Source organism: Pelophylax lessonae, assembly GCF_965119305.1.
Source record: "Pelophylax lessonae genome assembly, chromosome: 3".
Taxonomy (NCBI): domain Eukaryota; kingdom Metazoa; phylum Chordata; class Amphibia; order Anura; family Ranidae; genus Pelophylax; species Pelophylax lessonae.
In genome coordinates, this window is record NC_138770.1 from 606717283 (window position 1) to 606739710 (window position 22428).

The 22428-nt window shown below is 42.8% G+C and overlaps 1 protein-coding gene across 1 annotated transcript in view; it reads right to left on the minus strand.

The window, feature by feature from the left end:
- DNAH14 (dynein axonemal heavy chain 14) overlaps nt 1-22428 on the minus strand; it is a gene marked incomplete at its 3' end in the record, with an annotated part of 442814 nt that overhangs the window by 343174 nt on the left and 77212 nt on the right. The window contains exons 11-16 of the mRNA XM_082252323.1: nt 20249-20493; nt 17184-17280; nt 11181-11439; nt 7925-7985; nt 7583-7680; nt 5007-5179 (exon numbers count right to left, since the gene is read on the minus strand). Coding sequence (XP_082108449.1) covers nt 5007-5179; nt 7583-7680; nt 7925-7985; nt 11181-11439; nt 17184-17280; nt 20249-20493 — 933 coding nt within the window. The remainder of the gene's footprint in view (nt 1-5006; nt 5180-7582; nt 7681-7924; nt 7986-11180; nt 11440-17183; nt 17281-20248; nt 20494-22428) is intronic.

A 22428-nucleotide genomic window follows, 5' to 3' on the forward strand; every position in this document is an offset into this window, starting at 1 on the left:
TCTACATGGACCGGAAGGGTTCAATCTCTGGACTGGTCGTTGTCTTTGGTACCAAGAGTAAGTCAGAGTCTAAATTTGTGGCTAATGACCAGAAATATGGAGAAGGGGAAATCCTTTCTTCCAGTAACCTGGAAGGTGGTGACTATAGATACCAGTCTCTCCAGCAGGGGAGCAGTTCTGGAGAAAGCCACTGTCCAGGGGAAATGGTCTTGGGTGGAGAGAGGTCCCCCAATCAACATTCTGGAAATCCAAGCAGTCAGTCGGGCTTTGAAATACTGGACGCCCAGATGTCAGGGGTCACCCTGTCAGGGTGCAATCCAACAATGCCACAGCCATGGCTTATATTACCCATCAAGGAGGCACAAAGAGTCAGTCAGCCCAGAAAGAGGTGGATATCATCCTGTCCTGGGCAGAGAAGTTTGTGCCATGCCTGACAGCAGTTTTTATTCCAGGAATAGAGAACTGGTAGGCAGATTTTCTGATCCGTCAACAGCTATTTCCGGGGAAATGGTCCTTACATCTAGAGATTTTTCAATCAATCTGCCTATGCTGGGGGATCCCCAATTTGACAGCTTGGCTATTAAAGCCTTAATTTTGAAGGAGCGGGGTGTATTTGGCCCTGCAGTTTATACCCTGATAAATGCTAGGAAACCAGTCTCTAGAAACATTTATTACAGGGTCTGGAAATCCTACATTACCTGGTGTGCAGCCAGGAAATAGTGATGTCGCCAACATAAAATTTAATGTTCGCGAACGGCGAACGCGAACTTCCGCAAATGTTCGCGAACCGGCGAACATTGCGAACTGCCATAGACTTCAATAGGCAGGCGAATTTTAAAACCCACAGGGACTCTTTCTGGCCACAATAGTGATGGAAAAGTTGTTTCAAGGGGACTAACGCCTGGACTGTGGCATGCCGGAGGGGGATCCATGACAAAACTCCCATGGAAAATTACGTAGTTGACGTAGTTACGTACGTAGTCAGGTTTTAATCCATAAAGGGCATAAATCACCTAACATTCCTAAATTGTTTGGAATAACGTGCTTTAAAACATCCAGTGTGTGTATACGATCAGGTATGATGTTGTATCGATCAGGTAGTATAAGGGTTACGCCCGCTTCACAGTGACAGACCAAACTCTGACAGACCAAACTCCCCGTTTAACGCACCGCAAACATCCGCAAACAGACCAGAACCGACCAAAATGGGACAGGAACTGGGCTTTAAGGGTTAGGGTTAGGTTTAGTGTTAGGGTTATGGTGAGATACTTAGGGTTAGAGTTAGTAACCCTACCCCTATGCCTCTAACCCTAACCCTCTAACCCTAAGCACTAAAAATAACCCTAACCCTAGCCCTAGCCCTAACCCTAATTCTAATTTTTTTTCTGGTTCTGGACATGCTACAGAGCTGAAACTTCACAGGTACACTTTTTAGACCCCCCAGACACCAAATCACACAAAAAAAAGTTCTTAAAAATTGTCATTTTTGATAGAGCCAATTATTGGAAAAATTAAAAAAAAAATTAAAAATGTCTTTGGATTTAGTGTCTGGGGGGTCTAAAAAGTGTACCTGTGAAGTTTCAGCTCTGTAGCATGTCCAGAACCAGAAAAAATTATGAATTAGGGTTAGGGCTAGGGTTAGGGCTAGGGTTAGGGGGTTAAGTTTAAGGTTAGAGGGTTAGGGTTAGGGCTAGGGTTAGGTTTAGGGTTAGGGTTATTTTTATGGCTAGGCTTAGAGGGTTAGGGTTAAGGTTAGAGGGTTAGGGTTATGGTTAGATGGTTAGGGTTAGGTTTAGTGTTAGGGGATAGGGTTAGGGTTACGGTGAGATACTTAGGGTTAGAGTTAGTACCCTACCCCTTCCCCTCTAACCCTAACCCTCTAACCCTAAGCACTAAAAATAACCCTAACCTTAACGCTGACCCTAACTCTAGCCCTAACCCTAATTCAAATTTTTTTTCTGGTTCTGGACATGCTACAGAGCTGAAACTTCACAGGTACACATTTTAGACCCACCAGACAATAAATCCAAAGAATTTTTTTTTTTTTTAATTTTTCCAATAATTGGCTCTCTATCAAAAATGACAATTTTTAAAAACTTTTTTTGTGTGATTTAGTGTCTGGGGGGTCTAAAAAGTGTACGTGTGAAGTTTCAGCTCTGTAGCATGTCCAGAACCAGAAAAAAAAGATAATTTTTCAGTAGAGCAGGGATGGTGGGAACCCTCCTTTTATAACTATATGATCTTTTTTTTCTGGTTCTGGACATGCTACAGAGCTGAAACTTCACAGGTACACTTTTTAGACCCCCCAGACACTAAATCCAAAGAATTTTTTTTTTTTTAAGTTTTTTTTTTATTTTTTCAATAATTGGCTCTCTATCAAAAATGACAATTTTTAAGAACTTTTTTGTGTGTGATTTAGTGTCTGGGGGGGGGGGGGGTCTAAAAAGTGTACCTGTGAAGTTTCAGCTCTGTAGCATGTCCAGAACCAGAAAAAAATATCATTTTTCAGTAGAGCAGGGATGGTGGGAACCCTCCTTTTATAACTATATGATCTTTTTTTTTCTGGTTCTGGACATGCTACAGAGCTGAAACTTCACAGGTACACTTGTTAGACCCCCCAAACACTAAATCCAAAGAAATTTTTGTTTTTTTAAATTTTTCCAATAATTGGCTCTCTATCAAAAATGACAATTTTTAAGAGCTTCTTTTTGTGTGATTTAGTGTCTGGGGGGTCTAAAAAGTGTACATGTGAAGTTTCAGCTCTGTAGCATGTCCAGAACCAGAAAAAAAGATAATTTTTCAGTAGAGCAGGGATGGTGGAAACCCTCCTTTTACACCTATATGATCTTTCTTTTCTGGTTCTGGACATGCTACAGAGCTGAAACTTCACAGGTACACTTTTTAGACCCCCCCCCCCCCGACACTAATCCCAAAAAAGTCATGCCTGCCTCCAAAAATGCCTGATAAATATATAGAAAAAAAATAAATAAAAGCAGACTCATATACCAGCCCTAAAAAGGGCTTTTTGGAGTGCTGTCAGGATGCTGTCATTACAGCAGGAGTGGACACAGAACACTGGCCTAGCTAATGATTTCCCTATCAATTCAGCAGCAACAGCAGCCCTCTCCCTGCTCTAACTAACTCTGCAGCTTCAGAATGAATCTAAGATGGATGCTGCTCTTGCTTTTTTATAGGAGGTGGGAGGGTCTGGGAGGGAGGGTATGCTGATTGGCTGGAATGTGTCTGCTGACTGTGAGGTACAGGGTCAAAGTTTGCTCAATGATAATGTATAGGAGGCGGACCGAACATCGCATATGTTCGCCCGCCGAGGCGAACGCGAACATGCGAAGTTCGCCGGGAACTGTTCGCCGGCGAACAGTTCGGGACATCTCTACCAGGAAATGGCATCCCCGCAAATATATCATCAGGAGAATTCTATCTTTCCTTCAAGCAGGGGTAGATATGAAATTAGCCTTGAGCACTATTAAAGGGATGATTTCAGCCTTATCGGTTTTCTTCCAAGAACTGACCTTTCCCATTTGTTAGTTCAGACCTTTGTCCAGGGAATGTTACGTTTGCTTCCACTTGTGAAGCCACCATTATCTCCTTGGGACTTAAATTTGGTGCTGGCAGTTTTACAAAGACAGCCTTTTGAACCTCTGGGGCAGGTTCCCCTGGTTCTTCTGACCAGGAAACTGGTCTTTTTGATTACGATAACCTCGGCTAGTAGGGTATCAGAACTTGCAGCTCTTTCTTGTAAAGAGACATTCTTTATATTTCATCAAGATAGGGTGATTCTTCATCCACACCCAGATTTTTTGCCCAAGGTCGTGTCCGCCTTTCATTTGAATCAGGACATTATACTACCTTCCTTTTTTCCAAATCCCTACTCAGAGGAGGAAAAGTTATTGCATTCTCTTGATGTAATGCGTGCACTTAAGTTTTACTTGGAAAGATCGGCTCGGATTCGTAAGACTGAGAGCTTGTTTGTGCTTCCAGAAGGGCCAGGGAAGGGGTTGGCAGCATCAAAGTCTACAATTTCTTTTTGGATTTGCAAGGTTATTACCCAGGCGTATGATTTAGAGGGGAGGGTTCGACCTTTTCCTGTAAGAGCACATTCTACGAGAGGAGTAGGTGCCTCTTGGGCACATCACCATCAAGCCTCTATGGCTCAGATTTGCATGGCCGCGACCTGTCGTCAGTGCAAATGTTCACTCGTTTCTATAAAGTGGATGTTGGGACCAAGGAGGAATCTGCATTTGGTCACAGTGTTCTGCAGGCAGCGGTGTAATCCTTTTTGTGGTCGCATGGCGGTATTTTTTTGGTGTCCCCCCCTCCCCTCAAATGCATTGATTTGGGAAATCCCATATGTTATGATTTATGGCTCTGTGTCCCGTGATGTACGAAAAGAAAAATTGATTTAATACAGACTTACCTGTAAATTCCATTTCTTGAAGTACATCAGAGGACACAGAGGTTCCTCCTCTCTTCTATGGGGCCTTAATTGCTAGCTACAAAACTGAGGTACTTCCTGTGTGGGAGGGGTTACATAGAGAGACACCCTTCCTGATTGGTTGCCAGTGTCCTTCACCTGTAGGTCACTATATAACCCATATGATTTATGGCTCTGTGTCCCGTGATGTACTTCAAGAAATGGATTTTACAGGTAAGTCTGTATTAAAAAATGTAATTTTTTTCCATAGCATTGACAGAACCCTTCACTTTAAACACATGAACTTTGAAGGGAAGTCAACATACTGTTGGCCATGCAAAGTCAATGTGATGGTCAGGTGTCAACAAATTTTGGCTATATAGTGTTTTCAAAGAAAAATGTACAGCAGGTACAAGTATTTAAGAATATGCAAACTGACATAAAGGCAAGCATGTATGTGTTATAGGCTATGTACATGGAAACCAGGATGGCTGCTGGAATATGTTTGATCACTACTGACATCAAAGACAAATTTCACACATGCCAGAGACATGAGCATGAAAGCTTTACACACCTGGATAATGTAATCTTTGTCTGTTCCGAGAAGGAGATCACAGTCAGGCCAAATCTTATGACCACTCCTTTTACTTCCCTTTTTCTCTGTGTGAAGCAACATTTTCATATCTTTTGGTGGTTGGCAGCAGAAGTTGGAGAAACAAGGCTCGAGGCTGAGAGGAGACATTTTACCTGGAATAAAACAAAGGTAACAGTTTAAAATTTGGTATTGAATTATTGTTAAAGCACTGGTCCCTCTGGTATAGTATAAGGTGGGAGATGCAAAGGGATTTCTTCTAAAGGAAAAAACCTGTTTCAGTTACAAGTGTCGGGGGTGGAAACATGTTCTTTATGAAAGCAATCTTTTGTACTCTTATACCCATAACAACTGTAAAATTTTGAATTTTCTCTCTGTTGTCATCAGAGCAAACAATGGGTGTGGAATTCTCCAAAGGAAACAGAAATAGAACAAGTTATTTTAAAAGCTTCTTACACCCACTCAATCTAAAAGAAAATAGTCTGTGGTTCTACCTTAAAACACTAGATTAATTGGCATTTTTTAATATCTGCTTTTTTTAAAGGATCACTATAGGAAAAAATGTAACTGTATGTTGGTAATGCATTGTCAGGGTGTGTAAACGCTCCTATTTTGTGACAGCTGCTGGTCTCATTTTAGCATCCTGGTTTTGGCTATGATGCATTCCTGTCTCCCTGTAAACCTGCAAGGTGATTGACGTGGCCAGTCTCTGGGTGGAGAGTAAATCTGATTTAAGCCAGCCAGCCCTGCATTTTCATGCTTGTTATTGCATTTGTAACATGTGCTCTAAGCTCTCTGTTTGGCCTGCCTGCTTTGGATTCCCTTGTTGATGACCTCAGATTGGATATTGGCTAATCTCTGAATTCTGCTTGCCTTTTAAATATGGATTGGACCCTGCATTTTCTGAACCTTGCCTGCTTTTACCTGGACTGTCATCCAACCATTCTGCCTGTCTGCCAACTGCAAGTATCTGCTGTGCTCAGTCCACGCCTGCCCCAACGTGGTAGCCAGGCACTATAGCATTGTGCATAAGTCCTGGGGGCAACCGAGTACCGGTAGCCCTGCTTGCCTTATAGAAAAGGGGCTGCTATAGGTGAAGAGCACAAAAGTCAGCTATAGGGACTAACCACCTGCATTTGGGGTAACTGTGAGATACAGGTAATGATAGCACTCAGTATATGAATTCCTTTTTTATCAAACTAATAATTGCTGTGAAGCTAAAACTCTGAAATGTCATAGAATTTTTCTGATAGTGGCAGCGACATTTGAAGAGCCGCCTTAATAAATGATGTGGATCAGGAAGGATTGTGGTCCAGTAATATGCAGAGCAGTGACAGGCATATAAATACAATGGATGTCATGTCAATGGCTGAGATGCTGAGCTGCCATAGCCCTTGGCTACTCGTTAATATGGCATTAACGTTACACATGACAGTCTTGTCACTCACAAATTTCACTGCCAGATGGGATATGCTGTCAAATGACAGTGCAAATAGATCTCCCAGAGTCATTTGTGTAAATACATGCAGGCACTCTTTTCTAATGCGATAAAAACAAATGGGAGAAAATCATCATTAATATTAGCTGAAACAGAGAGACTGGCTTGGTTTACATCATCATCTCACCATAAATTGGTGAACTACCAATACCAGAGACAATGAGCTTAATTCACAAAGCATAACACAAGGATAATAGGATTTTTATACTCATGTCAAATAATTTACTTGGAGTTCATTGAGGGTCACAGAAATTATTTAAATTCTTAGACTGTCCTCAGGAAGGAATTTCTGGGCCTCAACCCTCAAACCACCATGAACTCCTGTGTCCCTCAATTGATATTAAAGAAAATAGGAGTTTTGCATTCACTGTAAAATCTTTTTCTTGGATTTTTATTTGTATATCTGCTGTCTTCAGCTTTCTACACTGTTTAGAAAGTGAACATTGTGTTAGAATTTTTTCCTCCTATTCCAGAACTGGGTGTGGAGTCTTGGCATACACTGTGTAACAGCTGATTAGAGGAAAGGCACAGACCCCCCTCCACATAGGCAGAGGAAGGAAGAAACATGCAGCGCTGTGCTGCGAATAAACCAGCTCTCTGCTATTCAATGCACCCACCCAGACACAAATTTCCAGCTGCTTTTATCTCCAGAGAACTTGTCAGAAGTTATGCTGATAACAGAGGAACAGAGCAGCAGAAAGACACAGGACTTAGGGCTTTGGGGAGACATAAGTAAACACTACACATATATGTGCCCAGGTCAAATTTCAGGAACTGTTAGAAATCACAAGACTGCTATATTCTGGTGAAGAGAAAAGGTATTTAGCAGTTTATATTTACTAAAACTATTGCATATCCATGTTCTGTGTACTGTGGGAACCCAGATATAATGAATGCAGGCTTCTGGGTTAAGTAACACTTTAATAGTGGTTACAAACCATTTTTTATCTGTTTGTTAATCAAAATACTGACTAAGGTCTGCACTCCAAGGGTATTCTTTTCTTTTTGGAATACAATGATTCTTGGTTGTGGAGATAATGAAACTGATATACAAACATACCTATTGTCTGCTCAAATCCATTCACTATGCCCCGTATGTGAAGGTCAAAATCATTTTTTGGGGGAAACACATAAACTTTCTTTGAAACACCTGAAGACCTACAAAATAAAAAAAACATAATTTTAATGGATCAGTGTTTTGACAAATGGGTGCAAAGGTGTGTGCTTGGTAGTGTCTAGCCACCTTCCCGTGCTCTGATGTAAAAAGTGCTGTCATTGGAAGCAGTGAGTGGAGAGTTGGCTACAAACCATGGTGGTACTAAGGATTGAGTCCAAATCTTTATTTCAAGAGACCTAAATATGATGACTTTTTTCCTCAGAGGGCCTTCACCTTGAGCCTCACCTTGCAGTATCAATGTCATCCTCCTCCTCATCCTCTTCTTCTTCACGCCATTCTTCAGAATCTAAAATATAAAAATATGTATACAATATTGTATGTATACAATATAATAGATACAGCAGTTAGCTCCATCATACAGCTTCCTACAGAAAAAGAGTCAGATGGGAACAATTGGACTTATTAACACATGGAGCTAACAGATATAAGCCATATGAACACCACTCAACCAGTCTTACCTAACACAATTTCAACCAATGAGAATTTATTCTAGATCAGTTGAGAGTGGGCAGAACAGTAATAGATATTTTCTGATTCCTTGCTAAGGCTGGTCAAACACAAATTTATTTTCTGCAACAACTTGTTTCTCTTGTAGGAAAGTAGTGAGTGTACAGCTTGTATAACAGTTTAAATTTGCTGTCTCCTCAAAATAACTCAACACACAGTCATTAATGTCTAAACCCCTGCCTACAAAAGTGAGTACATCCCTAAGTGGAAATGTCCAACTTGGGCCCAATTAGCCATTTTCCCCTTCCCGGTGTCATGTGACTTATTAGTGTTACAAGGTCCCAAGTGTGAATGGGGAGCAGGTGCGTAAATTTGGTGTTATCGCTCTCACTCTCTCATACTGGTCACTGGATATTCAACATGGCACCTCATGGCAAAGAACTCTCTGAGGCTCTGAAAAAAAGAATTGTTGCTCTACATAAAGATGGCCTAGGCTATAAGAAGATTGACAAGACCTGGAACTGAGCTGCAGCACGGTGGCCAAGACTCTACAGCGGTTTAACAGGACAGGTTCCACTCAGAACAGGGCTCGACATGGTCGATCAAAGAAGTTCAGTGCACGTGCTCAGCGTCATATCCAGAGGTTGTCTTTGGGAAATAGACGTATGAGTGCTGCCAGCAATGCTGCAGAGGTCGAAGGGGTGGGGGGTCAGCCTGTCAGTGCTCAGACCATGCACCACACACTGCATCAAATTGGTCTGCATGGCTGTCATCCCAGAAGGGAGCCTCTTCTAAAGATGATGCACAAGAAAGCCCGCAAACAGTTTGCTGAAGACAAGCAGACTAAGGACATGGATTACCGGAACCATGTCCTGTGGTCTGATGAGATCAAGATAAACTTATTCGGTTCAGATGGTGTCAAGCGTGTGTGGCGGCAACCAGGTGAGGAGTACAAGTGTGTCTTGCCTACAGTAAGGCATGATGGTGGGAGTGTCATGGTCTTGGGCTGCATAAGTGCTGCCGGCACTGGGGAACTACAGTTAATTGAGGGTACCATGAATGCCAACATGTACTGTGACATACTGAAGCAGAGCATGATCCCCTCCCTCTGGAGGCTGGGCCGCAGGGCAGTATTCCAACATGATAATGACCCCAAACACACCTCCAAGATGACCACTGCCTTGCTAAAGCAGCTGAGGGTAAAGGTGATGGACTGGCCAAGCATGTCTCCAGACCTAAACCCTATTGAACATCTGTGGGGCATCCCCAAACAGAAGGTGGAGGAACGCAAGGTCTCTAACATCCACCAGCTCCGTGATGTCATCATGGAGAAGTGAAGAAGACTCCAGTGGCAACCTGTGAAGCTCTGGTGAACTCCATGCCCAAGAGGATTAAGGCAGAGCTGGAAATGAATGATGGTAAAACAAAATATTGACACTTTGCGCCCAACTTGGACATGTTGACTTAGGGGTGTACTCACTTTTGTTGCCATCAGTTTGGACATTAATGGCTGTGTGTTGAGTTATTTTGAGGAGACAGCAAATTTACACTGTTATACAAGCTGTACACTCACTACTTTACATTGTAGCAAAGTGTAATTTCTTCAGTGTTGTCACATGAAAAGATATAATAAAATATTTACAAAAATGTTAGAGGTGTACTCACTTTTGTGAGATACTGTATACATTGCATAAACAAAGTAAAAAAAAGATATGTTTTAATTTATAATCCCAAGTAATGGCAAAGATATTAGCGAATAAACAAGGCTATACCGGAAAAACAAAAATTGCTCTGGTCCATATGAGGTAGATAGGTACGAAAGCTGAAATGTTTTACTGACTTCTCCTAATGAAACTACGGGGACAGGAAGTGAAGGAAAATCTCCCCAAGGGGCCACAAACCACAATTAAACCTGGGCTCTAGAATTCCCTTAAAGCAAAAGTGGAACTTCCGCTCTTTTGTTTCCTCCCCCCCTTCGGTGCCACATTTGGCACCTTTCAGGGGGAAGGGGGGAATGGGTACCTGTTTTTGACAGGTACCCTACCCCACTTCCGGGATACGGCGCAGAGGCGCCGTCGCTCGGAAGTTTGGCCCCTTTCTCCCTCCTCCACCGGCAAGCCAATAGGAATGCGCAGCGTGCTTTGCGCATGCGCAGTAGGGACCCGCCCGTGAAGCCGCAAGGCTTCACTGCCGGGTTCCCTTACCAGCAATGGCGGCGGCAGCACCCGACAGCCGATGGAACCATGGGCTGCGGTGCCGACATTGCTGGACTCCAGGACAGGTAAGTAATTTTTGGAGGGGGAGGCAGAACTCCGCTTTAAGTTGTTCAAAGTTATATAGGCTACTCTTCTGTACTGAGTCTGATTTCACTGCACCCCATGAGCCCTTCACAGCGTGTATTAGAAAAACGGCAACAAGCTACATAGAGCCTAATCTCATTTTTTCCGGGCTGGAGGATATCCAGCATCATCTCGTTCCAGCTTACTGTCCCTGTCCAAGTCTTTTAAGCCTGGAGGCTCAGCATCATGTGTGGGCATTTGCCTAACGCCCACTCTCTCAGACTAACATCCACGCATCAAGGCATTTTGATATTTGCATATCTCCTCCCAAGAGCCAGCCGTACTTTGGCAGGGTGCTGTAATATTTTCAAGAAGCTATGTACAGCACGCTGCTAGTGCCTCTCCTCAACCATGATCTGCCTGCACTGTATAAAGAAGCATAGAGAACCAGTGATGATGTCACTGTGTCTAAAATAGAGTATGTAAGGAGAATAAAAAGGTTTTATTAAAAAATTTTGTCAGCATGATGATGACGTGGGTTCTAATGGTGCACATACGGTTACCTCTGGATTATATACAAAGCATAAGCAGCCATTTTGTAAGCTGAAATCATATTTTAGACTTACTTCAGGAAGAACTTTAGAAGTTACATTGTTATAAAACAGTCAATAGTTTCCATAAACTGGCTGACGTGTTATGATGACCAGTGTATTGTATGTTCTGTGACTGGAAAGACGCAGTAAAAAAAAGGTTACCTGAGGACTGCTCTTTTTCCTGTTCAAACATCACTCGTTTCTTCTCTCCCGTATTCTTTTTTGTTGTTTTATTGGTTCTTAATGTCAGCTGTTCATTGTCTTCTTCACCAATCCCATGTGGAAAAGATGACGTAGTAGGTACATAGCTTGTGGATGTCGGCTGCTTCAGGTCTGACAGAGAGCACAGGCCCAAACCTACCTCAAAGACTGCCACTGCCTTTTGCTTTCCCTTTATATTCCTTTGAATTTGACTCAGAACCTAAAATAAATCCAGCAAAGTTACTCAGTGGTCGCATGGCTACATGAAAAGCGGAATTAATATTAATAAAAGGTAGGAAAAGACTGTGCTTTGACATGGAATTCCAGGCTAACCCAATCTGTCCCCTCCCCCTCCTAATACCTATCTAATACCTATACTTATAATAAATAATGAATAAATCAGCGCAAAATAATATCTAAAAACAAAATAACAGCTGGACACTCAGGGTCAAAATATCAAATCTCAGAAAGAGTCATTAATAAAAAAATCAGTGCAGCGCTCAAAAAAATTAAAGAGAAACAGACGCCCAACAATATATATGGAACGTCCCATGCAGTGACATATGTGCTCCAAAGTAACGTTCTTGAGTGATCAAGTGCCAGAGTTCCTCCACCAGTAGTACAAGGCTCTCACCTCAAGGGGCGACCCCTGAATTAACAGATGGGTCTAAATGTTTGTCGCCTATAAGGCAGAAAAGACTCTCCAGCAAGGATCCCCAATGGAGCCGGACATATGCAAGACAGGAACAGATCATACAATGATTCCGCATCCCTCCACGTAAATCATTCCAGGACTCCCCAGTAGATGTCATATAAAATAAAGAATATAAAATATAGCATATATATATATATATATATATATATATAGTGCTCTCCGTTTGCTAATTTAAAGCTTTAATGAAGTAAAAAAAAGGCTTACATAAACAGCACTGTAACCCAGTGCCAGGCGATAATAGCTTAAGAACAAGTGAAGAGACAAGATGACCGCGGGTGATGTCAGATGCTCCCCTCCTCCTCTGTATGTGTTACGTCCCATGGGCTGGACTTTTTCAGCAGATACGGAGGCAACGACGGCACCCGCTAAATATAGGAAAACTGATCTGCGAAAGGCGGAGACCCGCTCATCACCTGATCCAGTAACTGTGGCAGCCACAAACGCTCCTAAAAAGGACCGGAGGCTGGAAGACTGAGATCAGCGGAAACTCACTCATAATCTGATCAAGTTACTATGGAAACCACCTATGCTCCCAAAAAGGATCGGAGGCCAGACACCCTCACAATATAAATAGTCATTAGAGCAAATGCCCAAACAACAGCACAGTTTCTACCGTCAATGGTCAGCTACTTATACAGTAGGGATCGACCGATTATCGGCAAGGCTGATATATCGAGGGCCGATATGCACTTTCCCCAATATATCAGAATCGGCCCCGGAAGTTACTGATATTGCCGATATTGTGCGCGGCGCACACGTGACATCATTGCGTGTGTTGCTTCACGTGTCTCCGCGCGCTGGGCCTATAATTTGACACGTTTTGCCTTCTAAGACCGCCTCCCACGCCTCGGACAGTGTGTGCATCTGCAGTCCGGTCACGGTGCCAGCCACCCACAGGCCCTGGCCTCAGCCACCCACCACAGGGTGCCAGCCAGCCACCCACCACAGGGTGCCAGCCAGCCACAGCAGGGTGCCAGCCGCCAGCCATCGACCCACAACAGGGTGCCAGGCCAGCATCCAGCCACCCACCCCACAACAGGGTGCCAGCAGCCAGCCACCCACCCACCCCACAACAGGGTTCCAGCAAGCCAGCCACCCACAGGGTGACACCAAGCCAGACACCCACCGCAGTGTTCCAGCAAGCCAGCCACCCACAACAGGCCAGGGTGAGTGACACCAAGCCAGCCACCCACAACAGGGTGACACCGAGCCAGCCACCCACAACAGGGTGACACCAAGCCAGCCACCCACCACAGTGTTCCAGCAAGTCAGCCACCCACAACAGGGTGAAACCAAGCCAGTCACCCACAACAGGGTAACACCAAGCCAGCCACCCACAACAGGTGACACCAAGCCAGCCACCCACGACAGGGTAACACCAAGCCAGCCACCCACAACAGGGTGACACCAAGCCAGCCACCCACAACAGAATGACACCAAGCCAGCCACCCACCACAATGTTCCAGCAAGCCAGCCACCCACAACAGAGTGATACCAAGCCAGCCACCCACCACAGTGTTCCTGCAAGCCAGCCACCCACAACAGGGTGATTACAATCCAGCCACCCACAACAGGGTAACACCAAGCCAGCCATCCACCCACCACAGTGTTCCAGCAAGCCAGCCACCCACAACAGGGTGACACCAAGCCAGCCACCCACCACAGTGTTCCAGCAAGCCAGCCACCCACAACAGGGTGACACCAAGCCAGCCACCCATAACAGGGTGCCAGCAAGCCACCCACACTGCCAGGCGTCAGCCACTGACCCACAACAGGGTGCCAGCAAGCCACCCACTCTGTCAGGCGTCAGCCACCGACCCACAACAGGGTTCCAGCCAGCCACCCACACTGCCAGGCGTCAGCCACCGACCCACAACAGGGTGACAGCAGCAAACCACCCCACAACATGATGCCAGCAAGCCACCCACACTGCCAGGCATCATCCACTGACCCACAAAAGGATGCAAGCAAGCCAGGGTGTCAGCAGCCAGTCAGCCATTTTTTTTAACCTTATTGTCTCTTTGAAATTGCAATGGAGATGGATGAAGACAGAAAATTTAAAAGTGCGCTCTGGGACTATTTCTCGTCTCAACCATCTCCAGGAAAAACAGGAGAATGCAACACATGCACAAACAATATAAGCATGGGATCAATAACTGCAAAAAACAAAAATATTTTAAATCTTTGGGCCCATCTAAGAATTCATCATATTGAATTATATCATGCAGCACAGAAAAAACAAAATGAATATCAATGTGATTTTGAAATACCTCCTCCACTATCCCAGGCAACAATAACAGATATGTTTCAGAAAAAAACAGGTGTCACAGTCTAGATTCAGATGGAAGATCCCAACTGCTGGACAGATTAATCATAGATGATGGCCACTGATAACCAGCCATTTACAATGGTGTCTGACACAGGATTTAGGCGGTTGATGTCCATACTTGAGCAAAGGTACACATTGAAGAGTGAGAAGTACTATCGAACCGAAATGCTGGGAAAGATTCACCAAAAGGTCATTGAGAAAGTAAAGGCTATGCTGCAACCAGAGAATGCTGGCAACTCACTTCACGACTGACTGCTGGTCAGGAGGAGGACGAACAGAGTCACTAATGAATCTTACATGCGACTTCATTGACAGCGGATGGACAAAAAGGCAATTGGTCTTGAATACAAAATTGATGCAAGGATCCCACACTGGGGAGTACAGTAGAGAAATGTTTCTAGGCATGCTTGAAGAATGGGGAATAACCTGAGTGATGCTTGTGCTCCTTCGAGACAGAGGAGCAAACATGCGGAAAGGAATGAGGCATGCTGATATGTCAGACCTCAGTGTCATGGCACACAACACCCTCCAACTTTCAAATGATGGTCTGTCAAGCCAGAGAGCTTTTATTGATATATGTTTTGAGAAGCATGAAGAGATTAAAAATGTTGTGCTGGCAAGTCTTTTGAATCCTCCATACAAGAACCATGTTTCTCTTCTGATGATGTATTGGCCAAGGCAAAACAATGGCTGACAGAAGATATTCAAAAGGAGGTGTAGGAAGTTCCTGCCGAAAAGACAAGTCCAGAACAGCTTTTTTATAATCTGAAAGAGCAGCATGCTGCAAAAACAGAAAAATGTCCAAAAAGACGACAACCAACAGAAGAGAATCTTCTTCATCATGGTCGAATTAATCATGACATTTTCAGTGTTTTATTGGGGCCTCATGCAGAGAATTCTTTTGAATCTGCAATAATGAGCCTGGATGATGAACTTCATCTCTATTTGAAGGAACCAGTAACTGACAGAAGAAGTGGTGATCCTCTTCAGTGGTCGAAAGAAAATGAGGCACGCTACAAAAGACTTGCTTGCCATGCTAGAAGATACCTCTCTCTCTGCTCCTCTGTCCTCCTCTCCTCCTGTACCAAGTGAGCATGTTAATGAAGTGGTAGCATTATATGAAAAAAAAGAAGCCGTTTAACAGGTGAACATGAACATGCTGAAATGTTTTGCTTTCTGCAGTATAATATTGTTCTACTTAACTGGGAGTAATAAAAAGTGTAGTAGTACTAGTGTCCACTCCAATCCACTGTCTAGTTTTTTTTCTAGCAGTTTTGCACTGACTGCAGTAGTGATTAAAATCATTGCAGTGAGTGCACTACTGCAGCAGTAGTCCACCGACTCCAGTCCAATCCACTGTCTAGCTGTTGTCTAGCTTTTTTTCTAGAAGTTTTGCACTGACTGCAGCAGTGATTTAAAATCATTGCAGTGAGTGCACTATTGCTGCAGTAGTCCACTGACTTCAATCCACTGTCTATCTGTTGTCTAGCTTGTTTCTAGCAGTTTTGCTGCCACTGACTGCACTGTTACAGTAGTGATTTAAAATGAATGCAGTGTGTGAGTGCACTACTGCAGCAGTTTTTGCATCATTGACAATCAGATGATGTGAAACTGATGTCCCTGCAAGTGCAGTTTTCCTATTAGTTTTCATGCAGTTAAGGTGTGAAGAACAAGCCCTTAATGTTAAAAAAAAGTTAATAAATAAACATTAACATGTTCAGTAACAGATTTGTGTCGAAATTTGTGTTTATTTTTGCAAAATTTTAAATGTACAAAATATCGGCCCATACCGATATGCGATGGCCAAAATATCGGTATCGGCTACGAAAAACCGATATCGGTCGATCCCTACTTCCAACCTCTGTAGGGGTACCTCCATCTGGTGAGTGCGGTCCTATTAGGGGAGCACCATTTCACTGGCACATACCTGCACAGATTGATTTCATTATTACCACTGACTTTTTCTGCACTTTTTTGTTGCACTTTACTTCTATTGGAATATTTAGACTTCATAATTGTATTTATTATCTATAGGATACTCACTTCAAATTGGTTTGTTATTTTCAAGCTTTTTATATATTTTATATTTATTGATTTTTATATATTTATGACTTTGCACATATGATGAATTGATTTGCAGCACCACGGCTATATTTTGGATTTTTGCACACTTTTTATATATTAAGATCATTGGACTTTATTATTATTTATTTATTTATTTATTTATTTATTTGTTATTGACTTAACATTGGTTTACACTGATTTATTAGTATTAAGTTTACTGATTATTATTGATTTATTCAAATATCAATTAACAAGCACATTAGAGCACAATTTTATATATACCACATATAGCATTTATCGATTTATTTATTGGTTGTATAAACATTTATCAGTTTTTTAGGCAGCGCCACCATACCTTTATTTTCTTCCTGTAGCATTTATAGCGTGTTAGTGAAGCATTTATAAAGTGTTAGCTGGGCAATGGGGGGGGGGGGGCAGTTAACAGAGAACTAGGACAGAGAAGCTCCAGCTACTTCCTGTTTGTACTGAACAGCTGTGTGGTAACTGTATTTGCTTCTGTGTGCAGGCAAAAACATCAAGCTAGGCAGCAATACTGACTGTGCCAGGTAGAAGCAGAGGCATTGAGCATGACTGTCAGGGGCAAAGCCTTTTGTTTTAGCACAGTTGAGCTGGACCAAGCCGAGTGTTTAAGAGATCAAAGTATATAAATTCATCTTGCAGAGAATTCACAAAAATGTCTGCTATTACACCACAACCTAACTATGCCTCAAAGCAGATTTTTTCCTCTACATCAATTGCTATTGTGGTTTGCCATTTTGCAGCAATACTAAGGAGGAAACTGGCCAACCATATGCACCCTAAAGAGCCATGTTCATCCACATTTATGTAGACCTACCTTAACAATATCAAGCTCAGATGCCAAGGGTGCGTGTTGAATGTTAGCAACTTCATTATTTCCTTTTGCTAAATCTGAGTCAGAGAGTTTCTTGTCACTGAAAAAAAAAAATGTTATTGAATACTTCTAATAATCATAAGGAGATCTAAAACCACAGTTCAGACCAATTTAAAATCCTTGCATGTAAACTGAACCTGTGCCTTGTCCATGCAGGCCAAAGCAGCAAATTTACTTTACTATGTGTCTATGGGGATTGGGCTTGTGTCTATGGCATCAGTTTGACATCAGTTGAGGTTCTTCTGAAATGATTCAGAATTTGCATTTGATCTGCAGTTGACCTCCCTCTGACAAGTGTGTTTTACATCACTATAGACATGTAATAAAAAACATTAAGCGAACAAAGGCCTATCGACGCTAATGAAGTATCTACTATTTGTACTCCCACTGCTTCCCCACCACAAGGAGTAATAAGGAGAAGTCACGTGAGCTCTGAGCCAATCCCAGCTTAAAGAGGCTGAAGACTCTCTCCCTACCCCCATGAGACAGCAAAGGGCAAAATACCAATGATGTCATGTAAAAAAAAAAAAAAAATTTGCTCAACACTCTAAGGTATTTTCTTGGTCCTGACAGTGGAATAAAGCTATGGGGTAGCTAAGGAAAGGGGAATGTATGCATAAGGAGTGTTGGGCATTAAAGTGAATAAATGGAGGAAAGAGAACAGGGATGTCCTCATAAGTGACCTGCCGCTCCTTCCCTGTCTAATCTGCTGGCAGGGGGTGGTGAGGTCACCAAGGAAATAGCGATTTGGAGCTAGTATTTGCTTTGATCATCCAATAGAAGGGTGAGTACTTTTACTAACACTACAAAAGGGTAAGTGGCAAAGTGCACATGAAAACACAGTAAGGCCTTATGCAAAAAGGATGACATAGATGCCACTTTTAAGGGTTTGATTATTTTTTTTTTTCTGCCTCTAATGCCCTGCTATATTAGCCAATGTGTCCTTGCACACATGGGTGTTTAGAGGCAGAAAAAAAAAACGGGAGCAAGAATGTTCAGGATGGGAATGTTTTGGCAAAAAAAAAAAAAGCCATAAGCGCCCGAAACGCGTGTTAATAGCAGTTATGCGCAAGGCTTGTTTAGCGCTTGAGCGTTCATTCATTCCAATGGCCAGAATAGATTAACATTCTGGCCAATAGAATGAATGAACATCCAAGCATGTGATGCGCCTAAATGTGTTTGCAAAATGCGGCATTAGGCGCATTTGTAAAGCTGCTTTTATCTCCCCCTGGAGCATAGGCATCCAGGGGATGAAAAAAAGGCCTGGTTGCATGAGGCCTAAAGTAAGTGCCTTCGAAAGTATTCGGCCCCCTTGAACTTTTCGACCTTTTGCCACATTTCGGGCTTCAAACATAAATATATAAAACTGTATTTTTTTTTTTGAAGAATCAAGAAGTGGGACACAATCATGAAGTGTAATGAAATTTATTGGATATTTCAAACTTTTTTAACAAATAAAAAACTGAAAAATTGGGCGTGCAAAATTATTCAGCCCCTTTACTTTCAGTGCAGCAAACTCTCTCCAGAAGTTCAGTGTGGATCTCTGAATGATCCAATGTTGACCTAAATGACTAATGATGATAAATAGAATCCACCTGTGTGTAATCAAGTCTCCGCATAAATGCACCTGCACTGTGATAGTCTCAGAGGTCTGTTTAAAGCGCAGCGAGCATCATGAAGAACAAGGAACACACCAGGCAGGTCCGAGATACTGTTGTGGAGAAGTTTAAAGCCGGATTTGGATACCAAAAGATTTCCCAAGCTTTAAACATCCCAAGGAGCACTGTGCAAGCGATAATAAAATGGAAGGAGTATCAGACCACTGCAAATCTACGAAGACCTGGCTGTCCCTCTAAACTTTCAGCTCATACAAGGAGAAGACTGATCAGAGATGCAGCCAAGAGGCCCATGATCACTCTGGATGAACTGCAGAGATCTACAGCTGAGGTGGGAGTCTCTGTCCATAGGTCAACAATCAGTCGTATACTGCACAAATCTGGCCTTTATGGAAGAGTGGCAAGAAGAAAGCCATTTCTTAAAGATATCCATAAAAAGTGTAGTTTAAAGTTTGCCACAAGCCACCTGGGAGACACACCAAACATGTGGAAGAAGGTGCTCTGGTCAGATGAAACCAAAATCAAACTTTTTGGCAACAATTCAAAACGTTATGTTTGGCGTAAAAGCAACACAGCTCATCACCCTGAACACACCATCCCCACTGTCAAACATGGTGGTGGCAGCATCATGGTTTGGGCCTGCTTTTCTTCAGCAGGGACAGGGAAGATGGTTAAAATTGATGGGAAGATGGATGGAGCCAAATACAGGACCATTCTGGAAGAAAACCTGATGGAGTCTGCAAAAGACCTGAGACTGGGACGGAGATTTGTCTTCCAACAAGACTGATCCAAAACATAAAGCAAAATCTACAATGGAATGGTTCACAAATAAACATATCCAGGTGTTAGAATGGCCAAGTCAAAATCCAGACCTGAATCCAATTGAGAATCTGTGGAAAGAACTGAAAACTGATGTTCACAAATGCACTCCATCCAACCTCACTGAGCTCGAGCTGTTTTGCAAGGAGGAATGGGCAAAAATTTCAGTCTCTCAATGTTCAAAACTGATAGAGACATACCCCAAGTGACTTACAGCTGTAATCGCAGCAAAAGGTGGCACTACAAAGTATTAACTTAAGGGGGCTGAATAATTTTGCATGCCCAATTTTTCAGTTTTTTATCTGTTAAAAAAGTTTGAAATATCCAATACATTTCGTTCCACTTCATGATTGTGTCCCACTTGTTGTTGATTCTTCAAAAAAAATTACAGTTTTATATCCTTATGTTTGAAGCCCGAAATGTGGAAAAGGTCGAAAAGTTCAAGGGGGCCAAATACTTTTGCAATGCACTGTATATGTGGGGCATTAAAATTAGCTTACATACAGGATTTTTGCTTGGAGCTCTGCTTTAAGCTTTCATTAGCAGTGGTGCAATAGTTAGCGGTCTGATTACCTTAAGTTATAATTTTTCTTCTCCTCTGTTGATGTCACATTGTGGGAATTTTCTAGGAATTTAGCAAGTATCTGGACAGAATTGGTGACGACATAGCGCAGCATCTCCTGAAAAATGCAGTCTGCAAGTTTTAAAAATCGATTAAACCTCTCCTCCAAGTTCCTCCAATCAGAGATCTGTGTGTAGTTTGGCTTCACAGCGGAGTCAGATAAGAAAAGGTCTTTCAGCCCTGCAGACTCGGCCACCTGAATCATAAACAAAACAATCTTTTGAATTTGTTGTCAGAGAGGTGTATATACAGCATTTATCTTGCAATATAATGTAACAGCAACAGGGAGACTCATTCAAGGGAATTCAAAATAGCATTAGCGACAGATTTTGGTGATAGTTCACTTAAGAACTAGAACTAAAGAACTACCTGTGCCTATTTCAGGCAGGAATTGCGAAGTCCATAACATACACATGCAGCAAAATCAGGTAGTTCTTACTACCACTGCTTTAAGAATTTGTTGCTATGTTAGTGACAACTTCTTAAAGAATTTCAGTTCTTAGATTAGGAAACTGGCAGTAATTAAGACCAACTCTGAGCTGGTGCACAGAGATAAATCAGTACTGTGCTGGGAAGCTGTCATCTATGTGTTTAGGTTAAAGTTTTTTTACCTGGAGTTAAGCTGAATTTAAACCCTAATAGTGAACTTTTACAATATTCTAACAAAAAAAAAATGAATGAATCCTTTTTGGCCCAATAAATTTGCCATTGAAAGCGTTTTGTTATATCTGTTTAATAAGAAAAAAAAAAATGTTGACGCTGCCAGAAATTTTTTGAGCTGTTAACTTTCGGCCTGTGCAGACTGTCATAAATAACATTGTTATCTGTATCTTTTGACACAGAAGGGTGAGTAAAGCCGGTCATACGGATCAAAACTTGGCCGGTTAAGCAGCGACCAGCCGAATTTTGATCTATGCAGGGCCGTCTTTAATATTAATTGGACCCTGGACAAACATTTTCTTGGGCCCTCTTGAATCAACTATTTTTGGGCAGTGAAGGCTCAAAGGGCAGATGCTTTGGACCCCACAACAATGACTGGGCCCGAGGCAGCTTCCCCTTTTGCCCTGCTATAAAGACGGCCCTGGATCTATGTATGGGCTAGCTTGTAGGCAAGTTGCCTGTGTGTATTTAGTTAGCACTGACTGCCCAGGTTGGGAGGGAAGGGGTTAATGCGTGTGCCACCTTTTCTTGTGTGTTTTCCTCTGGGGTCCTATCTCCCTCCAGTGCGATATAAAGGGAAGGGGCCTAGATCCTGGGGGTGGGGTTCTGGAACCTATAACGACTCGGGATGTACGCACGGGAGCTCAGAGCTATACCTTAAAGGGGTTTGAAAGGTTTCCCCTGTGCTGGGTTGAGTGACCCTGTGCTTCGTCTGGAGTAGGCCAAAGAACCCACCCCAGGGGTAGGTCTCCTATGTGACCTACACTTGGCAGGCCAACTAGGCAATGGGGAACATAGATGAATTGTCACCAGGCTTCCCCTACAGCATGGTTGTCCAGAAGTTGATATACCAATCCATGTCTGTACAACCATTCTGTCTGGATTTTCCCAATGGATTAGTCAGGTTGGTCATTGCACTATGTGTGAATACAGACTGGACTGCATTCTAAAACGCTGGTCACTGCAAGGACATCCAGAAAACAATGTTTTCTATGTGTCGCATTCACACTGCAAAGCAGGCCCGAGTTGCAGTGCAGCGAGATGCAATAAAATGCAGACATGTATAGGATCGCTTGTACTTTTGTACACTTCCAGTAAAGTTAAGCGAGGGAAAAAAAGAGATCCGTGTATGCACACCACACAGCCCCCTACCACAGCCACAAACAGTCAGCTGCTGGAAAGGAAACTGCACCGGTTTACTCCTGGCAGTTGTACGTTGTGTGTGAACAAGCCGTCAAGAGTCTTGAAAAATGACTTGCTGATTCAGGGGCATGAGGAATAAGAAACAGAATGTCACCTATACATTGTGGATGTGTATACCCTTATACAGTGGTGATCGAAAGTTTGGGCACCCCAGGTAAAAATGTGTATTAATGTGCATAAAGAAGCCAAGGAAAGTGTAATGTTCTGGTACCTTTGGTACCCTAATTCCACTTTTCCTAAGTGTATGCGCCCCACCATTCTCTTTTGG